This window comes from Diceros bicornis, chromosome 22 (genome assembly GCF_020826845.1).
Source record: "Diceros bicornis minor isolate mBicDic1 chromosome 22, mDicBic1.mat.cur, whole genome shotgun sequence".
Lineage (NCBI taxonomy): Eukaryota > Metazoa > Chordata > Mammalia > Perissodactyla > Rhinocerotidae > Diceros > Diceros bicornis.
This window is the reverse complement of record NC_080761.1, coordinates 17,512,212-17,539,051: the sequence shown is the minus strand read 5'-3', so window position 1 is coordinate 17,539,051 and position 26,840 is coordinate 17,512,212. Positions and strand designations below refer to the sequence as shown.

The 26,840-nt window shown below is 38.3% G+C and overlaps 1 protein-coding gene across 3 annotated transcripts in view; it reads left to right on the top strand.

Annotated features, from left to right (window-relative positions):
- Positions 1-26,610, top strand: part of GCNT1 (glucosaminyl (N-acetyl) transferase 1) — a 47,365-nt gene extending 20,755 nt beyond the window's left edge. The window contains exons 1-3 of one of the 3 annotated variants that reach the window (XM_058565624.1): positions 3,401-3,635; positions 21,010-21,160; positions 22,472-26,610. In XM_058565624.1, coding sequence (XP_058421607.1) covers positions 22,512-23,900 — 1,389 coding nt within the window. In that variant the 5' untranslated portion in view covers positions 3,401-3,635; positions 21,010-21,160; positions 22,472-22,511 and the 3' untranslated portion in view covers positions 23,901-26,610. Of the gene's footprint in view, positions 1-3,400; positions 3,636-21,009; positions 21,161-22,471 lie in introns of those variants that run through there. The other 2 variants (XM_058565623.1, XM_058565625.1) reach the window with 2 other exon arrangements.
- Positions 26,611-26,840: the final 230 nt, after the last annotated feature.

Below are 26,840 nucleotides of genomic sequence, written 5' to 3'. Positions count from 1 at the left end.
TATATTTATATATTATATTTAACCCAGTATATCCAAAATTTTATCATTTTAATAGGTAAGCAATATAAAAAGTTACTAATGAGGTATTAGAATGACGCCTGTGTCCAGTACATGTGTTATAATACAACAGTAGTATCTTACACAATGCAGCCATCAAAGTGAGAAGGAGTCCTACCAAAAGAATAAAGTCGTGTTTAATGGAAAGACATTTTACATTGCTTCAATTTTAAACTTTAATTTTAATTAGTTAGAATAAACACACAAAAATTTATTTCATCTGTCAGGCTAGTTACATTTCAAGTGCTCAGTTGCCGCATGTGACTAGCAGCTACCATGTTGGACAGCGTAACCCTTTTCTTTTATTTTTTTTGAGGAAGATCAGCCCTGAGCTAACATCCATGCCAATCCTTCTGTTTTTGCTGAGGAAGACTGGCCCTGAGCTAACATCTGTGCCTGTCTTCCTCTACTTTATGTGGCACGCCGCCACAGCATGGCCTGACAAGCGGTGTGTCAGTGCGCACCTGGGATTCGAACCCGGGCTGCCAGCAGCACAGCGCACACACTTAACTGCTATGCCACGGGGCCGGCCCCCAGCGTAACCCTATGTAGGTAACCATTTTCAACTTTCTACAGATTTCTTTGAACATGTATTTCCATGTCTGTAAATAATATGCTTATACTGTTTCTAGATTTTTCAGTTTTAGATTCTTCCTATTGACTTGCTACTATTAAAGAGGAGTTAGTTCTCTTTGTTTTGTTTTTTTTTGTGAGGAGGACCAGACGTGAGCTAACATCCAATGCCAATCCTCCTCTTTTTTGCTGAGGAAGACTGGCCCTGGGCTAACATCCGTGCCCATCTTCCTCTACTTTATATGGGACGCCACCACAGCATGGCCTGTCAAGCTGTGCGTCGGTGTGCACCCAGGATCCGAACCGGTGAACCCCAGGCTGCCGCAGCGGAGTGCACGCACTTAACCACTTGCGCCACTGGGCCCACCCTGAGTTAGTTCTCTTTTATCTCCAAACCCTCCCCTACTCACTCCCCAGCTGTTTCCCATTTCCCCAATCAATGGTTCTGAAAACTTTGCTTTCAACACCCTTTGCAGTCTTAAAAATTATTGAAGATCAGAAAGAGCTTTGTTTATGTGCTGTATGCTTATCAGTACTTATCCTATTAGAAACTAAAACTGAGAAAAAAAATTAAATATTTGTGAAAATAACAATAAGACCTTTATATATTAACATAAGTAATATTTTTTATCAAAAACCCTTTCATAAAAATTAATGAGAAGAGTAGCAGCATTTTATATTTTTGCAAATCTCTTTAATGTTTAGCTTAATAGAAAACAGAAAATACTTCTACACTCATTCTGTTGAGAAATCACACATGATGTAGCCTCTGGAAAACTGCACTGTATACTTGTAAGAAAGCAGGAGTGAAAAGGGTGAATGATGTCTTAGTATTACTATGAAAATAGTTTTGAGATCCTCTGAATATTATAATTTTTGTTAGACCACAACTCAATGTTTATATTATTATGACTGTGTATAAGGTGAGCTATATTAACATACCATGGTTTCTTGTACATTTTGTTTTCTTGAGAGAAAATGTCTTATTTTCATGTTTTGGTTTACCATGTACATTTTACTTATTCAACTCTGAACTCTACCTTAGTTGTCAAAATCTCTACAAGGGGCCAGCCCGGTGGCGTAGTGGTTAGATTTGCACACTCCACTTTGTCTGCCTGGGGTTTGCGGGTTCGGATCCCAGGCACAGACTGACGCACTGCTTGTCAAGCCATGCTGTGGCAGGCGTCCCACATATAAAGTAGAGGAACATGGGCATAGATGTTAGCCCAGGGCCAATCTTCCTCAGCAAAAAGAGGAGGATTGGCAATGAATGTTAGCTCAGGGCTAATCATCCTTACCAAAAAAAAAAAATTTCTTCAAAATACATTTATTTGCAGCAAGAGTTCTCTCAGTTTTGTCTTAAAGTGTCTTCTATGGCCATTTGACTTGATTTCAGTTGACTGGTTTCTTCCTAGGACTCCTACATATCCCGAGATCTCTCTTCTTCATAATCCTGGTGATTTCTGTTGCCTCTCTTTCTATTGGGGCTGTGATTCCTGGGCCCTCTGTCTTTTTTTTGATCGACAGCATAGCACAAACTTGGGGCCAGGTTGTGTAGGTTTGAATGTTGGCTCTTCTACTTACTAGCTATGTGACCTTGGTAGTTATTGAACCTCTTTATGCCTCAATTTCCTCGTCTAGAAGATAGTACCTTCTGTGTAGGGTTGTGATGAAGATTCTGTGAGTTATTTAGCTAAATCACTTAGAAGAGCTCCTAGAGCATATTAAGCACTCCAAAATGGCGGTGTTATTGCTTTTAGAGTTCCTGGTGTACTTCATCTGTTGGTGGCGTGCTTCCTGCAGTAGCCTGCTGAGAGAAGGTGCCTGTGACTCTGCATGTATGAGAATGCCTTTATTCTACATCACCTTTGACCAGTAGTCTGGCTGGTTATTTAGAATTCTAGGTTGAAACAGTTTTCCATTGGAATTTTGAACTCTGGCATTCAAGAGGGAGAGAAGGTAGGTGTTAAATTTCATTCTATTTTATTAAGCTATTTTATTGTAGCTTTCAGTGTTGCTGCTAAGAAGTTCACTGCCATTTTAAATTCTTGATCCTTTGGATTTATTAACATTACTTCTCTGGAAGCTTGTAGAATCTTCTTTTTCCCAGGGTTCTGAAATTTCACAAGATATTTCCTTAAAAAGGACTGTTTTTAATCTATTGTGCTGGGCACCAGTAGGATACTTTCAATCTGATAGAACCTTTGTCCTTCCTTTCCATCAATTCTTTCTTTGCTGAATTTCTCCCCTTCGTTTTCTTCTTTCTCTGTGGAACACTTGTTATTTGAATATTGGCTCTCCTTTGTTAATCCTCTAATTTTCCTATTTTTCCATTTGTTTGTCTTTTTGCTCTACTTTCTTGGAGCTTTCTTCAACATTAATTTCTAATTCTTCAATTGAATTTTTCATTTCAGCTATCATTTTTGATGTCTAAAAGCTCATTTTTGTTTTCTGTTCCTTTTTCATAGCCTCTTGTTCCTGTTCCATGGCTGCAATAGTTTCTCTTATGTCTCTGTAGTTAGTAATACTAAGATTTTGTTGTTGTTGTTGTTGTTGAAATTTTTATCTCTTTGCTGATCTTAATTTCTCCATGTGGTAGAATATTTAATAGGTACAAATTCTTCCATCACAGTATACATGTCCCTTTGCAATATGATTTTACGTCTCTTACCATCCAGAGGTAGAACCTTATTCCTGCTTAATTGTGGCTGGCCTGGTGACTTCTTCTGACTAATAGCATATGACAGAAGTGATATTGTGCATTTTCTAGAGCTTAGGCATTACAAGGCTTTGGAGCTACTGTGTTTGTTCTCTTGGCACACTGCTCTGTCTGCAGTGTAAGGAAGGTGGTCTAGCTACTGCAGGATGAGAGGCACCCCAGCTGACACCAGTACCATGTGCAGATGTGAATGAGCCATATTGAACCCACCAACCCAGGCAGTCCTCCATCTGAATGCAGCTGCCTAGGTGAAACCAGAAGAACTGCCCAAGCAACTCTAAAAGTGGTGAGAAATAACAAGTTATTGTTGTTTTAAGTCACTAAGGATTGTGGTTGATTATATAGAAAGAGTTAACTGATACCCTCCCCAGTTTTTTCCGTTTGTGTTGATCTCTTCTGGGTCACGAGCTTTTCCTGGTACTTCTCTATTCTTGGAGGCCTGGGTGTGGAAGGTATATGCTGCCTGCCAATATTCTGGAAACAGGGAAGTTTGATTTAATTTACTATTTCAGGTCCCTGCCCTCAACTGTGCCTTCTGCCCTCCAGGTCAGATACCCTGCGTTTTAGATTTTCCAGAGTCTTCTGCTGGGGCCTAGAAGGGTATTTACTGGGTTATGATGGATAGGGGGAGGGACCTGGGAATCTTAACTGCTTCTTAAATAGATTTTCGACCAGTCCTTAGTTTTTAACTCCGTGTCACCACTGCTTCCAGAGGAATTGTGCTGCCTGTTCCAGAGCACTTGGAGGAAGGGGGGTGAGTGTTGTGGGGAGGGTGTGGAAGTTGTGCTGTAAATTGGGTTGTCTCTCAGCTTCCCTCACTGGCTGCTTTAGGATTCACCTTTCTGAGATTGCCAAGTCAGTTACCATTCACCTCCTCTAGCTTTCAAAATTTTATGCCGTTTCTTCAATTATATTCTTTGTATTTGAGGGGTTTGGGCTTTTTAAAAAATCACTTATTATCATTTCATCTTTAAACAGATCCTACTTTTAGATATACTGTCTAAATAGGCTAGTCCTTGCTGCAAGTGTAGAGAACTAGAAACAGAACTCTGACATTCAAAAGGGAGAGAGGATAGATGTTAAATTTTTAGCAGAGAAACATGAGCTTCCCTTGAAAGAGACTTTATTCATTCAACAAACATAATCGAGTGGTTCTCTGTGCCACATTCTGTGCCTGGCTCTGGGATGTGGGGTCTGAAGAAGGGAGACTTGGTTTTGGCCCTCCTCTGCCTTCATCACACCATCTGGCTTTAGTTGTAGTATCTTATTTCATGTAGAAAGCCCCCTTTCCGAAGGGAACATAGGCAGTGTGGTCCAGTGCTGGTCATAAAAGGTCCCCTATTGCCTATGTTTCTGTGGCTGGAGCCCAAGAAAACTCTGGGATGATTTCTGGGAGACAACAGCCTAAACCGTGGACCTTCGTGTTTTTAATCATGGTGCTAATTATGGGGACCCCAAGAGCTTTCTTTGGCCAGTCTGGTGGGGCAGGCATGGTTGGGGTCTCTGGAGTTTGTTTCAATGTGAAACCTCAGAAAAGCGAGGCCCCTCCCTGCACTGAGTTACAGACAGCAGCCAGGCAGCAGAGGCCACCCTCCTGACAGGCAGGCCTGTGGGTGGGGGCAGAGACCAGGTACCCCCAGGCGAGGTGAGGCCACAGAGGCACAGATGGCAGAAAGAACTCCACACTGAATGGCAAGGAATCACTTGGGATCTTATCTGCTTCCTGCTCCTTCCCTTGGCCTGTTTCAGGAGGCGTTTGGGCATCCTCCCTTGAGTCACGATCCTCTGAGATACTTGCGTGGCTTTGGCAGCAATCACAGTAGTGGGTATTTTGCTCTGGTCACTGCAGCCTCTGGGCCACAGAACAAGAGTCCTTGGAGAGATGGTGAAATTGAGCCCCAGGGGAGCATTCAGTGGGACGAGAGGCCAACGGAACTAACTCAGACCATGCTTCCTGCTGCAGAAGGGCAATAGGTTGTGGATCTTGATTTATCCATCCAGCTCTTTGTTTATGCACAGCTGTGCAGACACACAGATGTGTGCATATACTTGTGTGTATGTGTGTGTGTGTGTGCATGTATCTTTTTAAGAAAGAGTATTTCCACTATAAAAAATGGTACAGTAGGCAATAGGTAGAGTTATTATCTGTAATAGGTTTGTTTGGACTTAAATCAAAATTACTTTAGCGGAAATTGTTGAGAAGAAGAGTTTACCTTTTAAAATTCTATCCCTTTCTTTTTTTTTTTTTTTTTTAATAGCAATTTATTTTTTTTTAATTAATTTTATTTATTTGTTTATTTTTCCCCTCAAAGCCCCAGTAGATAGTTGTATGTCGTAGTTGCACATCCTTCTAGTTGCTGTATGTGGGACGCGGCCTCAGCATGGCCGGAGAAGCGGTGCGTCGGTGTGAACCCGGGATGCGAACCCGGGCCGCCAGCAGCGGAGTGCGTGCACTTAACCGCTAAGCCACGGGGCCAGCCCTCTATCCCTTTCTTTATTGCAGTTGACAGTTATATCTGCCAGCTTTAGCCTTAACAAAGGTTAGCTAAGCTAACCAGTGCAGAGCCCTTCTTTCCTCTCTACTTGTCTAGAAGTCTTGGGTGTAATTAGAGGCTGACCAGGAAAATCCTGATTGTTCTTAGAGGTAGGTGCATATGTATGTGTATAGTCACATAAATAGTTAAATCCTACTTCAAGTTCTGAATATGTTATGTCATGTTGATTTATAATAAAATAAATATATCTCCCTTCTGCTTCCCTCTTGCTACTTTGCCTTTCTTTTTATTATTAAAAAAGGAATTAAGGAAAATATAGCCTGAGCCACATTTAACTCATTTCTTTAAATATTTTTTCCATTTTCTTCTCTATATAGTGATATTTTTCTAAATTAACTTAAACTAGTAAGTGTATGATTGGGACGAATATCATCTTTTAGAATTGGTTCATTTTAAAATACAGAGGTGTATGGTAGTTATATCTAGTAGATTTTAATTTTGAAATGCCACTATAGCTCTTATTTTTTATGTCATAAGGTTTTCTAATGTTTCTTACTTATTCCAGGCTGAAATCTAGATTAATAATCAGTGGTTTTTGGACTTCTCTTACACGTATCTTCTCATCTGTTTATCCCTGTGAGAACAGTCCTGCACTGAGTTTATCTCCACTTTATTTTTTCGATTTGATCTTTACCATTTTGAGCTGTTTGAAGACAAGAGCGTTTGGTGGTGGAATAAAATTAGGAAGAGACCTTTAGCTTGGAGCAACAATGTAATTCAAGACATCCCCCATGGCCAGTTATGTGATGTCGGGCAATGCGCACAAAGCCTTTCTTTCCACACCCATCTTTCCCATTGCTCTGTGCTCCTAATAGAGTTTTATTGAATCTCAATTAGAAAACATAGTGTTTACGTTGTTAAGATTGATGTTCTTCAGAGCTAAGCTACGGAGTACACTATGATTGCTATGTACATAATAATCTATAGTATACTGTGATTGCATTTTTTAATCATTGCATGACTCTGATTTCTTTGGAGTCAATAATTATCTCCCCGGCCCCCTTCATTTGCTTTGTTTTCAATGTAGTTATTACAAATTCACCCCCAGACTCTGCCAGTTGTTTAAATCAGTTTTCAATATGTTTATTCCCATCAGTTATTTCATCAGTTTCATCTTCTTGAAGATCTCTCTCTTAGGGCCTGCTCATGCCTACTGTGGGTTGTCTCTTGGCCCGTTACACAGCCTAGGATGTTCCTTTACTAGCAGCCTGGTATTTCCTTTTCTTCCTTCTTATGTTATGATACCCTTTTTGATTCTTATGTTTTCCTCTTAGTTTATACTTTACTTTTGATGGAGTACATCCTCCAGTAGCTTCCTGAGAAAGGGTGCATAAAGGTAAATATTTTGAGACCTTGCCTATCTTAAAATGTAAAATATTTTTATTTTCCCCATAATTTACTTAACAGTTCATCTGGTTCTAGGAATTCTCATCTGGAATTCAATTTCCTTCAGCACTTTGGAGGTATTGCTCTATTATCATCTGGCTTCTGTGATTGGTTCTTATGAAGTATGAAAACATTCTGCTTCTGAATCCTTTTTATGTGGCTTATTTTCACCCTCTCTGGAAAGCTATGTGATATTCTTTTTCCCAGTGCTCTAACATTTCATGATTAATAAATGCATCTTGGTTTTGGTCTGTTTTCATCCATTTTGCTGGTATTCCAACGGTCTTTTCAATCTGAAAATCATTCTTTCATTTTGAGAAATAGCCTTGAATTATTTAATTGATGACTTCCTTCCATTTTTTTCTGTTTTTTCTTTCTGGTTGTCCTATTATTCAGATGGTGGATCTCCTTTTCTGGTTCTCTAAATTACTGTATTTTTTCTCTGATTTTCCATCAATTGGTTTGCCTGTTTGCTTAATTCCCAGAGAGTTTTCCTCAACTTTATTTTCCAATGCTTCTTTAGAGCTTTTCAGTTTTCGCTATTGTGTCATTAATTTTTTTTTATTGAGGTCATAATAGTTTATAACATTGTGAAATTTCAGTTGTACATTATTATTTGTCAGTCACCATATAAATGCACCCCTTCACCCTCTTGTGCTCACTTCCCAACCTCTTTCCCCCTAGTAACTGCCAAACTGTTCTCTCTGTCCTTCTGTTAGTTTATCTTCCACATATGAGTGAAATCATAGGGTGTTTGTCTTTCTCTGTCTGGCTTATTTTGCTTAACATAATACACTCAGGGTCCATCCATGTTGTTGCAAATGGGACGATTTTGTCTTTTTTATGGCTGAGTAGTATTCCATTGTATATATGTACCACGTCTTTATCCAGTCATCAGTCGATGGACACTTGGGTTACTTCCACTTCTTGGCTATAGTGAATAATGCTGCAATGAACATAGGGGTGCATAAGTCTCTTTGGATTGTTGATTTCAAGTTCTTTGGATAAATACTCAGTAGTGGGATAGCTAGGTCATATGGTATTTCTATTTTTAATTTTTTGAGGAATCTCCATATTGTCTTCCATAGAGGCTGCACCAGTTTGCATTCCCACCAGCAGTGTATGAGGGTTTCCTTTTCTCCACAACCTCTCCAACATTTGTTATTTTTTGTCTTGGTGATATAGGGTGTAAGGTAATATCTTAGTCTAGTTTTGATTTGCATTTCCCTGATGATTAGTAATGTTGAACATCTTTTCATATGCCTATTGGCCATCTGTATATCTTCTTTGGAAAAATGTCTGCTCATATCCTCTGCCCATTTTTTGATCTGGTTGTTTGTTTTGTTGTTCAGTTGTGTGAGTTCTTTATACATTATGGCGATTAACCTTTTGTCGGATATATGATTTGCAAATATTTTCTCCCAGCTGGTGGGTTGTCTTTTCATTTTGATCCTGGTTTCTTTTGCCGTGCAGAAGCTGTTTAGTCTGATGAAGTCCCACTTATTTATTTTTTCTTTTGTTTTCCTTGTCCAACTGGCATGTCATTAATTTTTAAGAGCTCTTTTTTATTTGCTAAGTCATAACTATAAGACAAACCACCCCAAATGTAGTAACATAAAACATTGCCATTTTATTTTTTGCTCACATATTTTGTGCGTCAGGAATTCAGTTAAGACTTGAGTGACTAGGGGCTGGAGTCATCTAGTGGCTTCTTTACTCACCTGTCTGGCACCTGGGCAGGGATGAATCAAAGACTGGGTTCAACTGGCGCTATTGACTTGGTTACCCATCTATGTGTGGCCTCTCCACGCGGCTTCTTACAACATAGAAGCTGGTTCTTCTTTTTTTTTTTTTTTTTTTTTTGGTGAGGAAGATCAGCCGTGAGCTAACATGCATGCCCATCCTCCTCTCTTTGCTGAGGAAGATTGGCCCTGGGCTCACATCTGTGCCCATCTTCCTCCACTTTATATGGGACACTGCCACAGCATGGCCTGACAAGCGGTGCATCAGTTCACGCCCGGGATCTGAACCCGGGCTGCCAGCATGGAGCACATGCACTTAACCCCTACACCACAGGGCCAGCCCCTGTGGTGCTGCTTCTGAAAGGGAGCTTCTGGTGAGCAAATTTTCCAAGACAAGCAGGTGGCAGCTGCATGTTTTCACATGACCCAGCCTTGGTGGTCACACAGCATCACTTCTGCCAAACTCTACTGGTCACTGTAATCATAAGGTTGTTCGAATTCAAGGAGAAGGGAATTTTGATTACTTCTTGATTGGAGAGTGGCAAAGTCACACTGCAGAAGAGCATATGGGATGGGAGTATTGTTTTGCCCGTTTTCAGACCGTGTACTCTGTGTCACTTATTGATTGATTGAATGTAGTATCTTTTCTTATTTCTCTGAGGATTTTATTAGTAGTTTTCTTCTTCCTGCACAATCTCTTTCCTTTGAACATTTGGGGGAATTTCCAACGTAAGCATCATATTTAAATCTTTTCCTCGTGGTCTGATTGGATTCCCTAGCGTTGGCTTAGTTACCAAAGTTCTGGGAGCTGATAGCTGAAGATAGGGAAGGAGATCTCAATTATTCATCATCCTTGGGTTCATTTAGTCCAGCTGTTTCCCGGTTGGGTACTGTGCTTTCCTTAGTACTTGGTGTGCTCCAGCCTGGAAAACCTCTGTAGAGGTTAAATCTTGGGTCTTTGCCAGGTTTTGGGGTGGAGACCCAACTGCTTTGTAAACAGCTGCCAGTCAATACTGTTTTGTTTTTTAAATACTCTCATCCCCCACTGGTATCTGTGCCACCATTTCCCTGAACCTTGTGAGGATCCTGTAGTATAAATAGAACTGGTTCTTTCTTTCCTATTGTCAGTCTGGGATTCTTAGGTCTGCTAATCAGTTACCTTTCATCCATCTGCTTTTCACATTTTCCTTGCTGCCTCCTCTCGTGCTCCCTGAGGTCATTGTGTCTGTCCTTCCACTCCAGCAAATACTCAGCGGCACCCTAATCCTGACGGATTGGGAACACTTCTAGTGACCCATTTTGTTACCTCAGGCACATTTGATGCTTTTCGTCTTGTCCCCTTCCTTGACTAGCCTCCTTATTGCTAGCATTGTAAAAGATCAGAGTTTACTTTCAATATTTATAGAACTTAGTATTCTAGTGCTTGGTTTTAATTTTAAAAGCCATGTATTAAGAACCACTGCCCTTATGTCCAGGCTTTCCTTCTATTCTTCACGTGGTGGAATTAATTTTTTTCACCATTTCTTGTTAGGTTGTGTTTTTCTACTTAAAAATATTTGTGGCTGGGTCCACAAGAAAGTATTCTCTTTCATGAAAGGCATCAGTGTTCCATGAGAGACCTTCTCCAGGACACTCGCTAAGACAGTTGCCAAGTCCTGTAGGAGACCCTGGGTGAGAAAGGCTTGGTGTGTGTTTGGGACTTGTATTTTTCTTGCTTTCTCAGAATTCATGAGCTTTTGTTATTTAGAGTGATTCTTACCGTTCAGTCATTGCCCTCATTGACCGTTCCCACTCTACATTCTTAAGGAATCTATGTCCTTTGTGAAATCTGAAGGTGAAGGAATGCTGGGCCCAGCAGTATTAACCTCTGCCATGCTTTGTTATTTATTTTGAATATTTTGAATATTCTTGGTGTTTATGCTTAAACTAAGTCATGTTTGATGACTGAAGTTTCATTAAAATAGCATAGCATGTGCACTTTTTCCTTCCTTTAAACTTTTCCTCATAGAGATCCTTTTCTCTATGAAATCTTATTTTCCCTTCAGCTTTCTCCTAATTCTTAGCAAGTTTTAGTCAAGAGAATGTTCTATGTCTTGAAGTTAGGCTGGTTAATTAAAATTCCTTTTAATGATTTATATTCTCTATTCACCATAGTGATAGATACATAAAGTCAAGAGCATTATTAATAAAATAAACTTATCTCACACACTTACATACTTACAGACACCCATTTGCTAAAACCTAAGACTAATGATTTTACATTTTAAAAAGCATTTTTCAAAACATGATGGATGTTTAGGATGTGGATGAGAATGGTAAAGACCTATGCCTTTTTTGAGGTGAGAGCCAAGTTTTTGGTTAGAAACTTTGTATATTCTGTGTGAATTTTGGGGTGACTCCTTCTGTACTCACATTCTTAAAAAATCTGTTTAGGATAGTATTTCTACTTCTCTTGTTTAAAAAAACCCCACTGGTGCCACAGTTGGGTTATTTGTCTCTTTATTGTTGAGTTGTAAGTGTTCTTTATATATTCTGAATACTTATCAAATAAATGATTTGAAAATAATTCCCCTCATTCTGTAGATTGTTTTCACTTTTTAATGGTGTTCTATGAACCACAAAAGTTTTAAATTTTGATAAAGTTCAGTTTTTCTATTTTTTCTTTTATTGCTTGAGCTTTTGGTGTCATATGTAAGAATCCATTGCCAAATTTTAGGTCATGCAGGTTAACTCCTGTTTTCTTTTTAGTTTTATAGTTTTAGGTCTTATATTTAGATGTTTTATCCATTTTATATTAAATTTTGTATATGCCATGAGGTAAGGATCCAACTTTATTCTTTTGGATGTGGATATCCAGTTGTACCAGCACCATTTACTTAAAATACTGTTCTTTCCTCATTGAATTCTCTTGGTACTCATGTCAAAAATCAATTGACCATAAGTGTAAGAGTTTATTTCTTGGGTTCTCTATTCCATTGTTCTATATGTCTGTTCTTGTACCACCATCATATTCTTTTGATTACTATAGCTTTATAGTAAGTTTTGGAATTGGGAAGTGTGAGTCCTCCAACTTTGTTCTTTTTCCAGATTGTTTTGGCTATTCTTGGTGCTATGAATTTCCATATGAATTTTAGGCTCAGCTTGTGAAGTTTTGCAAAAAAAAAGGCAACTGGAATTTGATAGGGATTGTGTTGAATTTATTGGTTAATTTTTGGGTGTATCGCCATCTTTACAATATCAAGTCTTCTAACTTATGAACATAGACTGTCTTTCTATTTATTCAAGTCTTAAATTTTTTTTCAATGATTTGTAGTTTTTAGTAGTTAAGTCTTACACTTCTTTTGTTGAATTGTTTCCTTAAGATATTTTATTCTTTTTGATGCTATTACAAATTGAATTGTTTTCTTCATTTCAGTTTTTGAATTTTTCATTGTTAATATGTGGAAATAACAGTTGCTTTTTGTATAATGATCTTGTATCATGAAAACTTGTTAAACTCCTTTATTCTAACTTTCTGTGTGTGTGGATTTCTTAGGATTTTCTATATACAGGCATACCTTGCTTTATTGTGCTTTTTTGCAAGACCCTTCACCAGCAAAAAAGATTACCAACTCCTTGAAGGCTCAGATGATGGTTAGCATGTTTTAGCAATAAAGTATTTTTTAATTAAGGTATGTACATTTTTTTTAGGCATAATGCTATTGCACACTTAATAGACTACAGTATAGTGTAAACATAACTTTCATATGTACTGGGAAAATAAAAAATTCATGTGACTTGCTTTATTGAGACATTTGCTTTATTGCGGTGGTCTGGAACTGAATCTGCAATATCTTGGAGGTATGCCTGTACAAGATCAAGTCATCTACAAATAGAGATAGTGTTACTTCTTCCATTCCAAACTTGATGCCTTTTATTTCTTTTTCTTGCCTAATTGCCTTACCTAGATCCTCCAGTACAATGTCGAGTAAAAGTGGCAAGAATGGACATCCTTGTCTTGTTCCTGATCTTAGAGGAAAAGCATCCAGTCTTTCACCATTAAGTATGATGTTAACTGTGCAATTTTATAGATGGCTTTATCAAGTTGAGGAAGTTCCTTTTTATTCCTAGTTTATTTGAGAGTTTTTATCATGAAATGGTGATGGATTTTGTCAAATGTTTTTTTGTGTCTATTATAACGATAAGGGAGTATTTGTCATTCATTCTATTAGTATGATATATTACAATGACTTTTGTATGTTAAACCAACTTTGCGTTCCTGGGCTAAATGCTGCTTGGTCGTGGCGTTGGTTTGCTGGTATTTTGCTGAGGAGTTTTGTGTCTCTATTCATAAGTGATATTGATCTATAGTTTTCTTGTGATGCCATTGTCTGATTTTGGTATCAAGGTAATTAATTACTGGCTTCATAGAGTGAGTTGGGAAGTGTTCACTCCTCTTCTGTTTTTTTGTAAGAGTTTTTGAAGGATTGTGGTTAATTCTTTAAATGTTTGGTAAAATTCACCAATGAAGTCATCTGGGCCTAGGCTTCTTTGTGGGAGGTTTTTTGATAACTGTTGTTACAACTCTATTCAGATTTTCTGTTTCTTCTTGAATCACTTTCGGTAGTTTGTGTCTGTCTATCTAAGAATTTGTCCATTTATCTAGGTTATCTAATTTATTGGAATATAAATTTCGGAGTATTCCCTTATAATTTTTTTTATTTATGTAAGGTTGGTAGTGTAGTCCCCTCTTTCATTCCTAATTTTAGTAATGAGTCTTTTCTTTTTTTCTTGGTCAGTTTAGCTAAAGATTTGTTTTTTTCAAGGAGCCAACTTTTGCTTTCATTGTTTTTCTTATTTTACTTTTTTTCCCCCAAAGCCCCAGTAGATAGTTGTACGTCATAGTTGCACATCCTTCTAGTTGCTGTATGTGGGACGCGGCCTCAGCATGGCCGGAGAAGCGGTGCGTTGGTGCGCGCCCAGGATCTGAACTTGGGCCGCCAGCAGCGGAGCGCGTGCACTTAACCGCTAAGCCACGGGGCCGGCCCCCTCATTGTTTTACTTTTGTGTGTTTCTAGTCTCAATTTCATTTATTTCTATTGTAATATTTTCTGCTTTCTTTGGGTTTAGTTTGCACTCCTTTTTCTTAAGGTGGAAGCTTAGATTATTGATTTGAGATCTTTTTTAAATATAGGTATTATAGATAGATATTTCTCTCTGAACACTGCTTTTGCTGCATCCCGTGTTTTTGTAGTTCTGTCTTTATTTCATTTGTATCACGGTATTTTCTTACTTCTCTAGTGATTTCTCTTCTTTGACCCATTGGTTGCAGTCGTGCGCCACATAACAACATTTCAGTTGACAATGGACCGCATATATGACAGTGGTCCTATAAGATTATAACGTAGCTGAAAAGTTCCTATTGCCTAGTGATGTCACAGTCATTGTAACATCATAGCGCAACACATTACTCATGTGTTTGGGATGATGCTGGTGTAAACAAACCTGCACTGCCAGTCGTGTACAAGTATAGCACGTACAATTATGTATGGTACATAATGGTAATAAAGGACTATGTGACTGCTGTATGTATTTATTATACTTTTTATCATCAGTTTAGGGTATACTTTTTCTACTTATAAAAAAAGTTTACTGTAAACAGTGTGCTGTGTTTCGCTGGCAGCAGCCTCATACGTCTTGTTTATCGAGTCTCTTGATTGCATCATTTTCTCTTGTGCTTGATTTAATCTTGTGTTGTTTTGTTCATCATGGCCCCTAAGCATACAAAATCCACTGTTAATGTTGCCAGTAAGAGACCACTCCAAGTGATTGGTCTAGAAAAGAAATTAAAAGTGATTAAGGGCTATGAAGGTGGAAAATCAGTGATGATTATTTTTCACCACTCAGGCATGTCCCATTCCGCCATAGCTACAATCTTTAAGAACAAGAACAAAGTGACAGAGACTGTTAAAGGGTCTGCATCATTGAAGGCAATGAGACTAACAAAAATTTGAGAGGGGCCTATATCACACATGGAGAATTCTAATGACCTGGATTGAAGACCAAACACAGAAGCGTAACCCTCTCAGCACCATGATGATCACAGCCAAAGCAAAAAAGTTTGTGATGTTGAAAGAAGAGGCTGGACTCAACTATGATGTTGAATTTACTGCTACCTCTGGGTGATCTGAGCAATTCAAGAATCATTATTCATTACATAATGTGAAAGTGGATGGTGAGTCTGCAAGTGCTGATGTAAAGGCAGCTGAAGAACTTTTGGAAACTCTGGATAAGCTGATTGTGAAGGAAAATTACTTGCCAGAACAAATACTCAATGTGGGTGAAATCTCCCTATTATAGAAGCGGATGCCTGTGAAAGGACTTTCATCCATAAGGAGGCCAAGTTGATGCCAGGTTTCAAGGCTTTTAAGGACAGGATAAGTCTTGCTTAGGGGCAGTGTTGTAGGCTACAAATTGAAACCCTTTGTGATTTGGCACAGTGAGAACCCCAGGGCCTTCAAGCATATCAGTAAGCATACAATGCCAGTGTACCACAGGGGCAATAAGAAGTTATGGATGACCCAGCTCCTCTTCCACGATGCCCTCCTGAACTGCTGTGTCAGCGAAATGGAGAAGTACTATTTGGAGAATCACATACTTTTCAAGATGTTCCTTATTCTTGATAATGTTCCTGGACATCCTCCATTTATTGGTAATCTTCATCTCAACATCAAAGTGGTGTTTGTTTCTCCTTCCAAACACCACCTCTTGATCCAACCAATGGATCAAGGAGTTATAGTAGCTTTTAAGGCCTTCTACCCTGAGGAGAAACTTTGCCCAGACTATTGCTGCAACTGAGGAAGACACTGATGCAATTCTGGGAGGATTACAACATCTATGACTGCATCAAGAACCTTGCTTGGGCTTGTGATGATGTCACCAAGGAGTATATGATTGGAATCTGGAAGAAGACACTCAAGAGGTTCGTCTGTGACTTCAAAGGATTTTCAAAGGTTGAGGAGCTTGCAAATATCCTCAAGGCTGTGGCTGAGATGGCAAACAACTTGAACCGGGTGTAGATGAGGATGACATCGAGGAGCTCCTAGAGGTGCTTCCTGAGGAATTGACTAACGAGGAGTTGTTGGACTTGGAACAGGAACACATAAGTGAAGAAGAGGCAAGAGAAAAAGAAACTGCAGGAGAAGAAAAAGAAAGAAACCCCCCAAGAAAATTCACATTGAAGGGTTTAGCATAAGCTTTTGCAGACCTCAACAAGCTCCTTAAAAAGTTTGAAAACATGGACCTCAACGCTGAAAGGTTTTCATTAATAGAGAGAATGTTCATGATGCATTATCTGCTTACAAGCAAATCAATGATTAAAAAAACAAAGTAAGCAAACCACCATGGACATGCTTCTGAAAAGAGTGACACCTCGTCAAGTAAGGCCTCAGGAGGTATTCCAGAAGAAGGCGTTGTTATCATAGGAGATGACAGCTTCATGTATGTTATTGCCTCTGAAGACCTTTCAGTGGGATAAGATGTGAAGGTGGAAGACAGTGATATTGATGATTCTGATGATTCTGATGCTGTGCAGGCCTAGGCTAATGTGTATGTTTGTGTCTTAGGTTTTAACAAAAAGTGTAAAAAGTAAAAAAATATATAGAAAATAGCTTATAGAATAAGCATATAAAGAAAGAAAATATTTTTGTACAGCTATACCGTGTGTTTATGTTTCAAGCCAAGTGTTATTACAAAAGAGTCAAAGTTTAAAAAATGAAAAAGTTTATAGACTAAAGTTACTGTAAGCTAAGGTTAATTTATTACTGAGGAAATAAGAACATTTTTATACAACTTTGTGTAGCCTAAGTGACCGTGTGTTCAGTGATGTTCAGTAGTGTTCAGTGATGTCCTAGGCCTTCACCTTCACTCACCACTCACTCACTGACTCACCCAGAGCAACTCCCAGTGCTGCAAGCTCCATTTGTGGTAAGTTCCCTATACAGGTGTACTGTTTCTTAAATTTTATACCATATTTTTACTGTACCTTTTCTATGTTTAGATACACAAATGCTTACCATTGTGTTCTAATTGCCTACAGTATTCAGTACAGTAACATGACGTATAGGTTGGTAGCCAGGGAGCAATAGGCTATACCATATAGCCTTGGTGTGTAGTAGGCTATACCGTCTAGGTTTGTGTTAAGTACACCGTATGATTGCACAATGATGAAACCATCTAACAACACATTTCTCAGAACGTATCCCCGTCATTAAGCAACACGTGACTGTATTTAGGCGTGTTTAATTAGTTTGATTTCCACATTATTTGTGAACTTCTCAAATTTCATTCTGTTATTGATTTCTAATTTCATTCTTTTGTAGCGAAAGGACATATGTTCCATGATGTCAGTCTTTCTAAGTTTGTTGAGGTTTGTTTGATGCCGTGGCGTATGGCCTATCCTGGAGAATGTTCCATGTGTTCTTGAGAATAATGTGTATTTTGCTGTTGTTGGGTGAATGTTCTATAGTTGTCTGTTAGGTCTAATTAGTTTATAGTGTTGTTCAAGTTTTTCTTTGTTAACCTTCTTCCTTCTATCTATTTCATAATTATAAAACGTCCTTTGTCTCTAATAGTTTTTGTCTTAACGTCTATTTTGTCAGATATTATTATGGTTACTCTAGGTCTTTTTTGGGTATTTGTTTGCATAGTGTATCTGCATTCTTTTATCTCAACTTAATTGCGTCTCTAAATCTAAATCATATCTCTTGTGGACATCATATAGTTGAATCATTTTTTAAAAATCTATTTTGCTCATCCTATTTTAATTCCCTTGATGTTTCCTTTACTGTATTACTTTTAGTTATTTTTTTAAGTGATTGCCCTGGGAATTACAAAAAAAAAAACTTTGTAACTTAAAACATTTTCCTTTAGATTGATGCCATTTTAATTTCAATAGTGTACAAAAACTTTGCTCCAATATAACTCTGTTCCCTTCCCCTCCTTTGTACTGTTATTATACAAACTACATTTTTATACATTATAAGCTTGTCCCAACAGAGTGTTATAATTACTACTTTATGCAGTTGTCTTTTAAATTAGATATGAAAAGAATTAAAAAGAAAATTACATTTCCTATGTGTATACTTTTACTGCTACTTTTTATTTCTTCATGTGGATTTGAGTTACTATCTCGCATCCTTTCATTTCAGCCCGAAGGACTCCAATTAGTATTTCTTTTGGGCTGGTCTGCTAGTGATGAATTCTTTTTGTTTTTGTTTATCTGGGAATTTCTTAATTTCTCATTGTTTTTGAATGATAATTTTGCTGATTATAGAATTCTTGGTTGAAAGTCTTTTTCTTTTTGAGCATTGAATATGTTATCCACTACCTTTATGTCTCCATTGTTTCTGATTTGAGGCTGTTCGTAATTTTTTTGTGTGTGTGAGGGAGATAAGCCCTGAGCTAACATCCATGCTAATCCTCCTCTTTTTGCTGAGAAAGACCAGCTCTGAGCTAACATCTATTGCCAATCCTCCTCCTTTATTTTTTCTTACCTAAAGCCCCAGTAGATAGTTGTATGTCGTAGTTGCACATCCTTCTAGTTGCTGTATGTGGGACGCGGCCTCAGCATGGCTGGAGAAGCGGTGCGTCAGTGCGGGCCCAGGATCTGAACCCAGGCCGCCAGTAGCGGAGCGCGTGCACTTAACTGCTAAGGCACCGGGCCGGCCCGAGGCTGTTCATAATTTTTATGAACCCTTGTATAATCACTTTTCTCTTGCCATTTTCAAGGTTCTTTCTTAGTCTTTGTCTTTCAACAGTTTAACTATAAAGTATCTAGATGTGGATTTTTTTGAGTTTATCATCTTTTGAAGTCATTGAGCTTCCTGAATGTGGAGATTAATTTTTTAAAAATTTTAATAAATTATTTTTTAGAACAGTTTTCAGTTTACAGAAAAATTATTCAGAAAGTACAGAGTTCCCATATACTCCCTCACACTGTTTCCCCTGTTGATTACTTGCACTAGTATGGTACGTTTGTTACAATTGATGAAATGATATTGATACATTATTATTAATTATAATTAGGAAAGGTCAGTCTCTGTTGTACAGTTCTATGGGTTTTAACAGATGCATAATATAAAGTAACCACCATTACAGTATCTTACATAATAGTTTCACTGCCCTAAAAATGCCCTGTTCTCTACCTATTCATCTGTTCCTTCCTTACCCCAAGTCCCTGGCAAACACTGATCTTTTTATTGTCTCTATAGTTTTGCCTTTTCCAAAATATCATATAATTGGAATCATACAGTATATAGCCTTTTCAAATTGGCTTCTTTCACTTAGCAGTGTGTGTTTAAGTTTCCTCCATGTCTTTTCATGGCTTCATGGCTCATTTCTTTTTGTCACTGAGTAATATTCCATGTTATGGATGTACCACAGTTTGTTTATCCATTCACCTATTGAAGGATGTCTTGATTGCTTCCAATTTTTGGCGCTTATGAATAAAACTGCTGTAAACATTCATATGCAGGTTTTTGTGTAGATGTACATTTTCAATTTGGGTAAATACCTAGGAGCGTGATTGCTGGGTTGAATGGTTAGCTTATGTTTAACTTTGTAAGAAACTGCCAAACTGTCTGCCAAAGTGGTTGTGTCATTTTGCATACTTGGAGCTCATTGAGCCTGTTGGATATGTAGATTAATTTTTTAAAATCAGATTTGGGAAGTTTTCAACAATTATTAAATATGTTTTCTATCCCTCATGCTCACACATGCAGCCCCGTCCTTCTCTCTCTCACCCTCTCCCCGGCCCCGCTTTTCCTTCTGCAACTCCTATTATGCATTTGTTGATATGCTTAATGGTATCTCACAGATCTCTGAGTCTCTGTTCGTTTTTATTAATTCTTTTTTCTTTGTTTTCCTAACATTGGATACAGTACTCTGACTTGACCTGTCCTCAATTCCTCTGATGCTTTCTGTCAGTTCAAACCTGCTGTTGAACCCCTCCAGTCAGTTTTTCAATTCAGTTATTGTACTTTCAATTCTGGATTTCTATTGGTTCTTTTTTATAGTGCTTGAGTTCTTTGAACATATTTATAATAGCTGACTTAAAGTTTTTGTTTAGTTAAGTGTAACACCTGGGCTTCCTCAGGGACCATTTTTATTGACTGCTTTTTTCCTGAGTATGGGCCAGACGTTCGAATTTCTTTACATGCTTTGTAGTTTTTTTTGTTGAAAGTGGACATTTTATAATGTGTTAACTCTGGAAATGCGACCTCTGCCCCTGCCTAGCCCAGGGTTTGTTGTTACTATTTGTGAAGTGACTTTCCTGGGTTAATTTTCTAAAGTCTATATTCTTTGTCGTGTGAAGCTACATAAGTCTCTGTTCTGTCAGCTTAGAGGTGACTTAATGATTAGACAGAGATTTCCTCAAATGCCTTGAACCAATAAGGGGCAGAAATTGCTGAAGGCCATAATTTTGTTTAAAGAGCTGATGTTTCATGGTTGAGATGCTTCAGTATTTTAGGAGAACCTCCCAATGTTTGCTTTCCTAAGAGAGCTTTGAAGTAGGGTGGTGGACAGGAAAGTTGGAAGGAGATAAGCAGCTAATTCAACTGCAGGATTGTCTTTAATAAGCCAGTGAGCACTGGGAATCTTCACATTGGGGACGGGATGTATTGGATTTTCCAATCATATTGGATCGTTAAATTGTTCCTTGGCACACACTTTGGACATGCTACTAGAGCTTTCTTTGAAAAAGCTTGACCTTAATTGCAGGATGTTTTCCAACCTTTAGCAATCCACAAACAGCGTTAAAAAAATAAGTGAGACTGGAGAGGAGGAAACGTTAAAAGAGAGAGATCAACCAGCCATAATTTTCAGGAAAAAAATGAATATGAATATGTAGGATTAGTTCACCAGCATGCTTTCTGAGTGTGTGTATACTTACATGTGCATATACGTCCCTTCATGCATTTCCCTTTTCATTTCACAGATTTTTTTAAAAGCCTCATGGGACGTAACATCATTGCTAGATCCCTGGTACATTTAAGAAACCTGACTGCATGAGAAGCACTCTACCTGGGCACAGGATGTTACCTGGCATCAGAGAACTCAATGATCCAGACTTTCCTTAATTCTAAATGGTAAAAAGTCTCATACTTTTCACAACATTATTCTATACTAATAATGGTCAATTATTTATTTTTATTTATATTATTATTCACAATTTGTTTCCTAACTAAATATTTAAAAGTTTTAGTGCTAATTCTGGTGTTAAAAACTAGTTTCAAATCTTTACAAATCTGGTATGGAGACAGTTGATGGTATTTGACTTTCTTTGTTAGATAGTAGTACTTTTTATAGAACCAATTGCCGAGTTATAAAATTGATTTTTGAAAACAAAACAATATTTGTAGACATTTTTTTTTTTTGTGAGGAAGATTAGCCTTGGACTAACATCCGTGCCCGTCTTCCTCTACTTTATATGGGACGCCGCCACAGCATGGCTTGACAAGTAGTGCGTCGGTGCGCGCCCGGGATCTGAACCTGTGAACCCCGGGCCGCCGAAGTGGAGCACGGGAACTTAATTGCCACGCCACTGGTCCGGCCCCTGAGTATTTGTAAACATTTTATATAGTATAAGTGACCTGAGTTCCTGGAATTTGAATATAGAGAAGAGGTCTGTCATCAATTATAGTTTGTGTACAACTGTGTTTTTCCGCAAGGCTTAATTATCATAACCTGTTATAACCAATGCAGGAAATGCAAGGCTGTGTCTCTATTTTGGATTGTGTGTGTCTTCTCTTCCTGTGGTGCCTGGAATGGAACTGAACTAAGTGAGGCCAACCCAGTACAGACCCAAATCTGGCCTGGTTTCAGTTGAGCCTTTCTGGTCCAGTTTGAAAATTCAGTTGGCCTGCTTTTCCTTCAAAGATTCATAGAAGTCACAGCCATTTCTGAACTTCTCCTTAAGTACACCCCTAATCCCAGATTGACGAAGGGCAGAATGGATCGATCTCTTTAAATATTCGGGGCTGCTGTTGCTAACTGATGGACATTAATGGATGTGTCAGGAAGAATCCAGATTGCTGTCATGATTTCAAGGCAAGGGATTCTAATTAGAACTAGCACGGGATCAAAAACTGACCAACTGTGGAGAGCTCAGTAATTATAGCCTAGGTCTTCAGCTGTGTTTGCACCTCAATATACCTAAGAGGTAAAATGCTTATTGTAGGATATTCTAGCACATCCTTCTACTTGACTTTTTTTTTTTAACAGTCTGGCATTAATACTAGAAACTGTGGGTTACCTATAATACTACCCCTTTTCCTCTGATTGACCCACTTTATTTTTATTTTAAACATCTGACCTCATAGCAAAGGGGACAGTTTTTGAGCCTGAGAAGATATCGTGAAGGACTGTATTTATGGATATCCTTTCTATTTCTCTTTTAGTGCTATTCTTCATTTCAAGATGCCTTTGCACTTCTGATAAATGCAAACTGACAACTCTCAAGGCCACATCAGAGAAAACCATTACTGCTTGAAGCCTGGAAGACTGCCCTTAATGAAGGAAAGTCCTCGATTGTTGTTTGAGATGCTGAGGAAGTTACTGCGGAAGAGACTTTTTTCTTATCCCACGAAATACTACTTCTTGCTGCTTGTTTTTTCCCTAGTCACCTTCTCTGTTTTAAGAATTCATCAGAAGCCTGAATTTGTAAGCATTGGACCTTTGGAGCTGGTTGGAGAGAATCCTAGTAGCGATATTAATTGTACCAAAGTTTTACAGGGTGATGTAGATGAAATCCAAAAGGTAAAGCTTGAGATTCTAACAGTGAAGTTTAGAAAGCGCCCACGATGGACAGCCTCTGACTATATAAACATGACCAGCGATTGTACTTCTTTCATCAAGAGGCGCAAATATCTTGTAGAACCCCTCAGTAAAGAAGAGGCGGAGTTTCCAATAGCGTATTCTATAGTGGTTCATCACAAAATTGAAATGCTTGATAGGCTCCTGAGGGCCATCTATATGCCTCAGAATTTCTACTGCATTCACGTGGACAAAAAATCAGAGGATTCCTTTTTGGCGGCGGTGATTGGCATTGCCTCCTGTTTCAGTAACGTCTTTGTGGCCAGTCAGCTGGAGAGTGTGGTGTACGCATCATGGAGTCGGGTTCAGGCTGACCTCAACTGCATGCAGGACCTCTACAGCATGAGTGCAGACTGGAAGTACTTGATCAATCTTTGCGGTATGGATTTTCCCATTAAAACCAACCTGGAAATTGTCAGGAAGCTCAAGTCGTTAATGGGAGAAAACAACCTAGAAACTGAGAGAATGCCATCCAATAAAAAAGAAAGGTGGAAAAAGCATTATACAGTCGTTAATGGAAAGCTGACAAACACAGGGACTGACAAAATGCACCCTCCTCTTGAAACACCTCTGTTTTCGGGCAGTGCCTATTTTGTGGTCAGTAGGAAATATGTGGAGTATGTACTAGAGAATGAAAAAATCCAAAAGTTTATGGAGTGGGCCAAAGACACGTACAGCCCAGATGAGTATCTCTGGGCCACTCTTCAGAGGATCCCTGAAGTCCCAGGTTCACTGTCCTTAAGCTATAAGTATGACATGTCTGACATGCATGCAATTGCTAGGTTTGTCAAGTGGCAGTACTTTGAAGGTGACGTTTCCAAGGGCGCCCCCTACCCCCCCTGCAGCGGGGTCCACGTGCGCTCCGTGTGCGTTTTTGGAGCAGGTGACTTGAACTGGATGCTGCGCATGCACCACCTGTTTGCCAATAAGTTTGACATGGACATTGACCTCTTTGCCATCCAGTGTTTGGATGAGCATCTGAGGCATAAAGCCCTGGAGACGTTAAAACACTGACCGTTGGTTGTAGACAATTTTAGAAACAATCAGAAGGGTGCATGAGAGGTACCCCATCTGATTCTTCTGCCCTGTTAATAAACATCAGAAAAACTGTTGGGGGGCAGGGACTCGAACTCTTCATGTTAGAGAAGCTACATGGTTTTTGCAGAGCACCATCGGTTAGAAAGGTTATAGCATTCAACGTTGACCTAGAGTTATTGTGAAGCCAGGGCAGGTTGCAAGGCATTGTGGGGAGAGGTGGCCAGGGAAGAGGCCGAATATAAAAACTAGCCTGTTAAAAGAGCTCAGGGACTTAACAAAACCATAAGATTTGACATGTGCCAAAATTACTTTGTGAGCTTTAAATATGGCAGGTTTCCTGATTTGAATACATTTATAGCAACAACCAATTGTAAGGATTTAATTTGTCTTATAGGTTATATTTGTTGAAATAGAAATTTGACTTTAAATGATCCTTGAAAATACTTTCTGCTGTAATATTGTGCTATGTAGTGTATCTGTGTATGTCATCTCAGGGAACTTGAAAAAATGGGCTTGACTGAACATGAATATTTCTGACTAATTTTTGCTTTTAACAATGTACATGTTTTTAAAAACAAAAATGGCAATTTCTGGTTTAGTTGATTCTATGAATCATTGTAGGTTATTAGAAAAGTTGATATCCTTATTATTATAGTTTCTACAGAGTAGCACTCAATTTTTCCAAATATTTGTCTCTCTACTCCTCCCCCCAGTCTCCCCAGACCCTGCTATCAAGCTGTATAAAAACTTGTTTTCATAGTGCCCCATGTTACTGCTTCAGTTCTCTTGTAAGATCTAATTGACAGTAATTAGTTTAGAGAGCTAAGACAGAAAGGGTGAAATTGATATGGGAGGCAGGAGGAGAAGGAGTCGTAGTTAGACAATTTCTGAGCCCTATAATGAGGGTTAAAACCCAGCAGTCAGCACTATCCCCAGAAATTAAGACTGTTGCTCCTTGGATTCACTTGTGTCCAACCTCCCGGGGTCTTGCATCCTAATGTCACCTTTGTGTCTCCATTTGAAAAGAACTGGCTCCTGTTCTCCTTGCTTCTTCGTGTTACCTGCCCATTGGTTGTTCCTTAGCCCTTGTAAGTTTCCTTCTCTCTTAGAACCTATGAGGAGGGAGGAGGTGTGCTATTGTTCCACATGGCGTACTTGAAGGCCTGGGAAGCCAAAAGGGAATATTAGGTTTGGGGCATATTGTTTCAGTATTGGTGTTATTCATAGCATATGGTTTTTACTGTACTTTTTCACCAAAAGACAGATGATTTGAGGTTGCTATTGTGCTGTCTCATATCTTAAAGTAAATGAAAATTTTTAAAAAAACTTTCTTTTTTGCTAAACTGACATCGTTCAGCCAATGATGTAACAGGAAATATGAAGCTTTATCGTTTAGCTGAGACTTTAAACAAGAATCAAAACCATGTGCTTTATTTTTACAACAGCCAAATTAAATGGTACATGAGAAATTCATAATATCAGACAGTTTTCAGGCATTCAACTGAGAAAACATTTTTTATTCTTCAAAGTTAGAAAACATTTTTATTTTAGGAGAGCTTTGTTATACTGATCCTCCCAAATGAAAGTTTCACATTTTCTAAACCTTTATTATCATTTCTAAATGTGCTAAGTCAGTGGATTCCTGTGTTTTGCATGATTTAATATGGCAGCCCATGTTGGACCAAGAAAAACATACTCACTTTGAAAACTCAAGAGATGATGTCAATGAGGGCATTATATGCGTTGTGTTCCATCTCTATGCTACCTAAAACCTGTTTGTTCTTTGAATGCATGTCAAATATTTCTCCCATACTGTCTTTTAGCAGAAAGATTTTACCTTTAAGATAGGGCATTTTTTAAACTCTAAAACCAGTGATATTCAGTGACACATACTTTGTGTCTCTGTCTTGTATTTTTACTTCATTCATGGTCTCTTGTTCTATGGATATGTTTTCATATTTATTTTGAAATTTGCAAATCTACAGGAAAGTTAAAAACAACAGTACAGTGAACACCATATAACCCTCACTTGGAGTCACTGGTTATTAACATCATGCCCATTTGCTTTAAATTATGGATTTTGAATTTAGCAAAATTGAAAACTAAAAATTAAAAAAAATTTATACATATCTAAAGTTCACATCATTCATCTCAGCACTCTTATTGTAGTGTGACTGCATCTGATTTACATTTAATTTGGCAGGTTTTGAGGGATTTTTCTCCACCATAGATATAAAAATAGGACTTTAGAGTCTATTTCCTCAAACCTCACGCTGAAACTGTGGACCCAGCATCTTTTATGTAGCTGTGGTCCCTCTTCTTTCTAGAATGGCACTTGTTGAGATGTGTCTGAGCATTACCCTATTGCTAATGCCTGTTATAGGGATTATCTAAAATTTGTTTATTGAGACTCATTTTTATACTGTACAGCATACCTTAAAGCAAATGAAATTCATACTATTGGGCCAAACAATTTGAAGAGTCAAAAAGATGGTTTCAAAAGGCAGTCCATAGTACATCAGGAGGAACAAAACACAAGTTCTTTAGGAAAGTTACAGAAATTATTTGAATTGCTTCATATATGTAAGTTACCAAACACTAATTTCTTTGTACTGTCATTTAAGGTGTTTTGTAGGGAATTATTAGAAATCATTCAAATAAATCTTTAAACATACATAAACTGCAATTTTGTGTGGAAGGATTATTCTAGCTAATGAAGTACTGCATCAAGATTCACATATTACTCATTTAGGACAAGAGTTAAAAACGGTTCTTTCTTTTTTAGGCAATTAGCTTAAGGCTCTTCCCAGACCATGGTAAACAGCTGCTCAGCCTTGCAAATGTGAAGCCTTATTGTCTCTAAACACGTATTTGTATTGTTGGGGGAGAGGGAGAATCCCCCTCCGCCATTTCCCT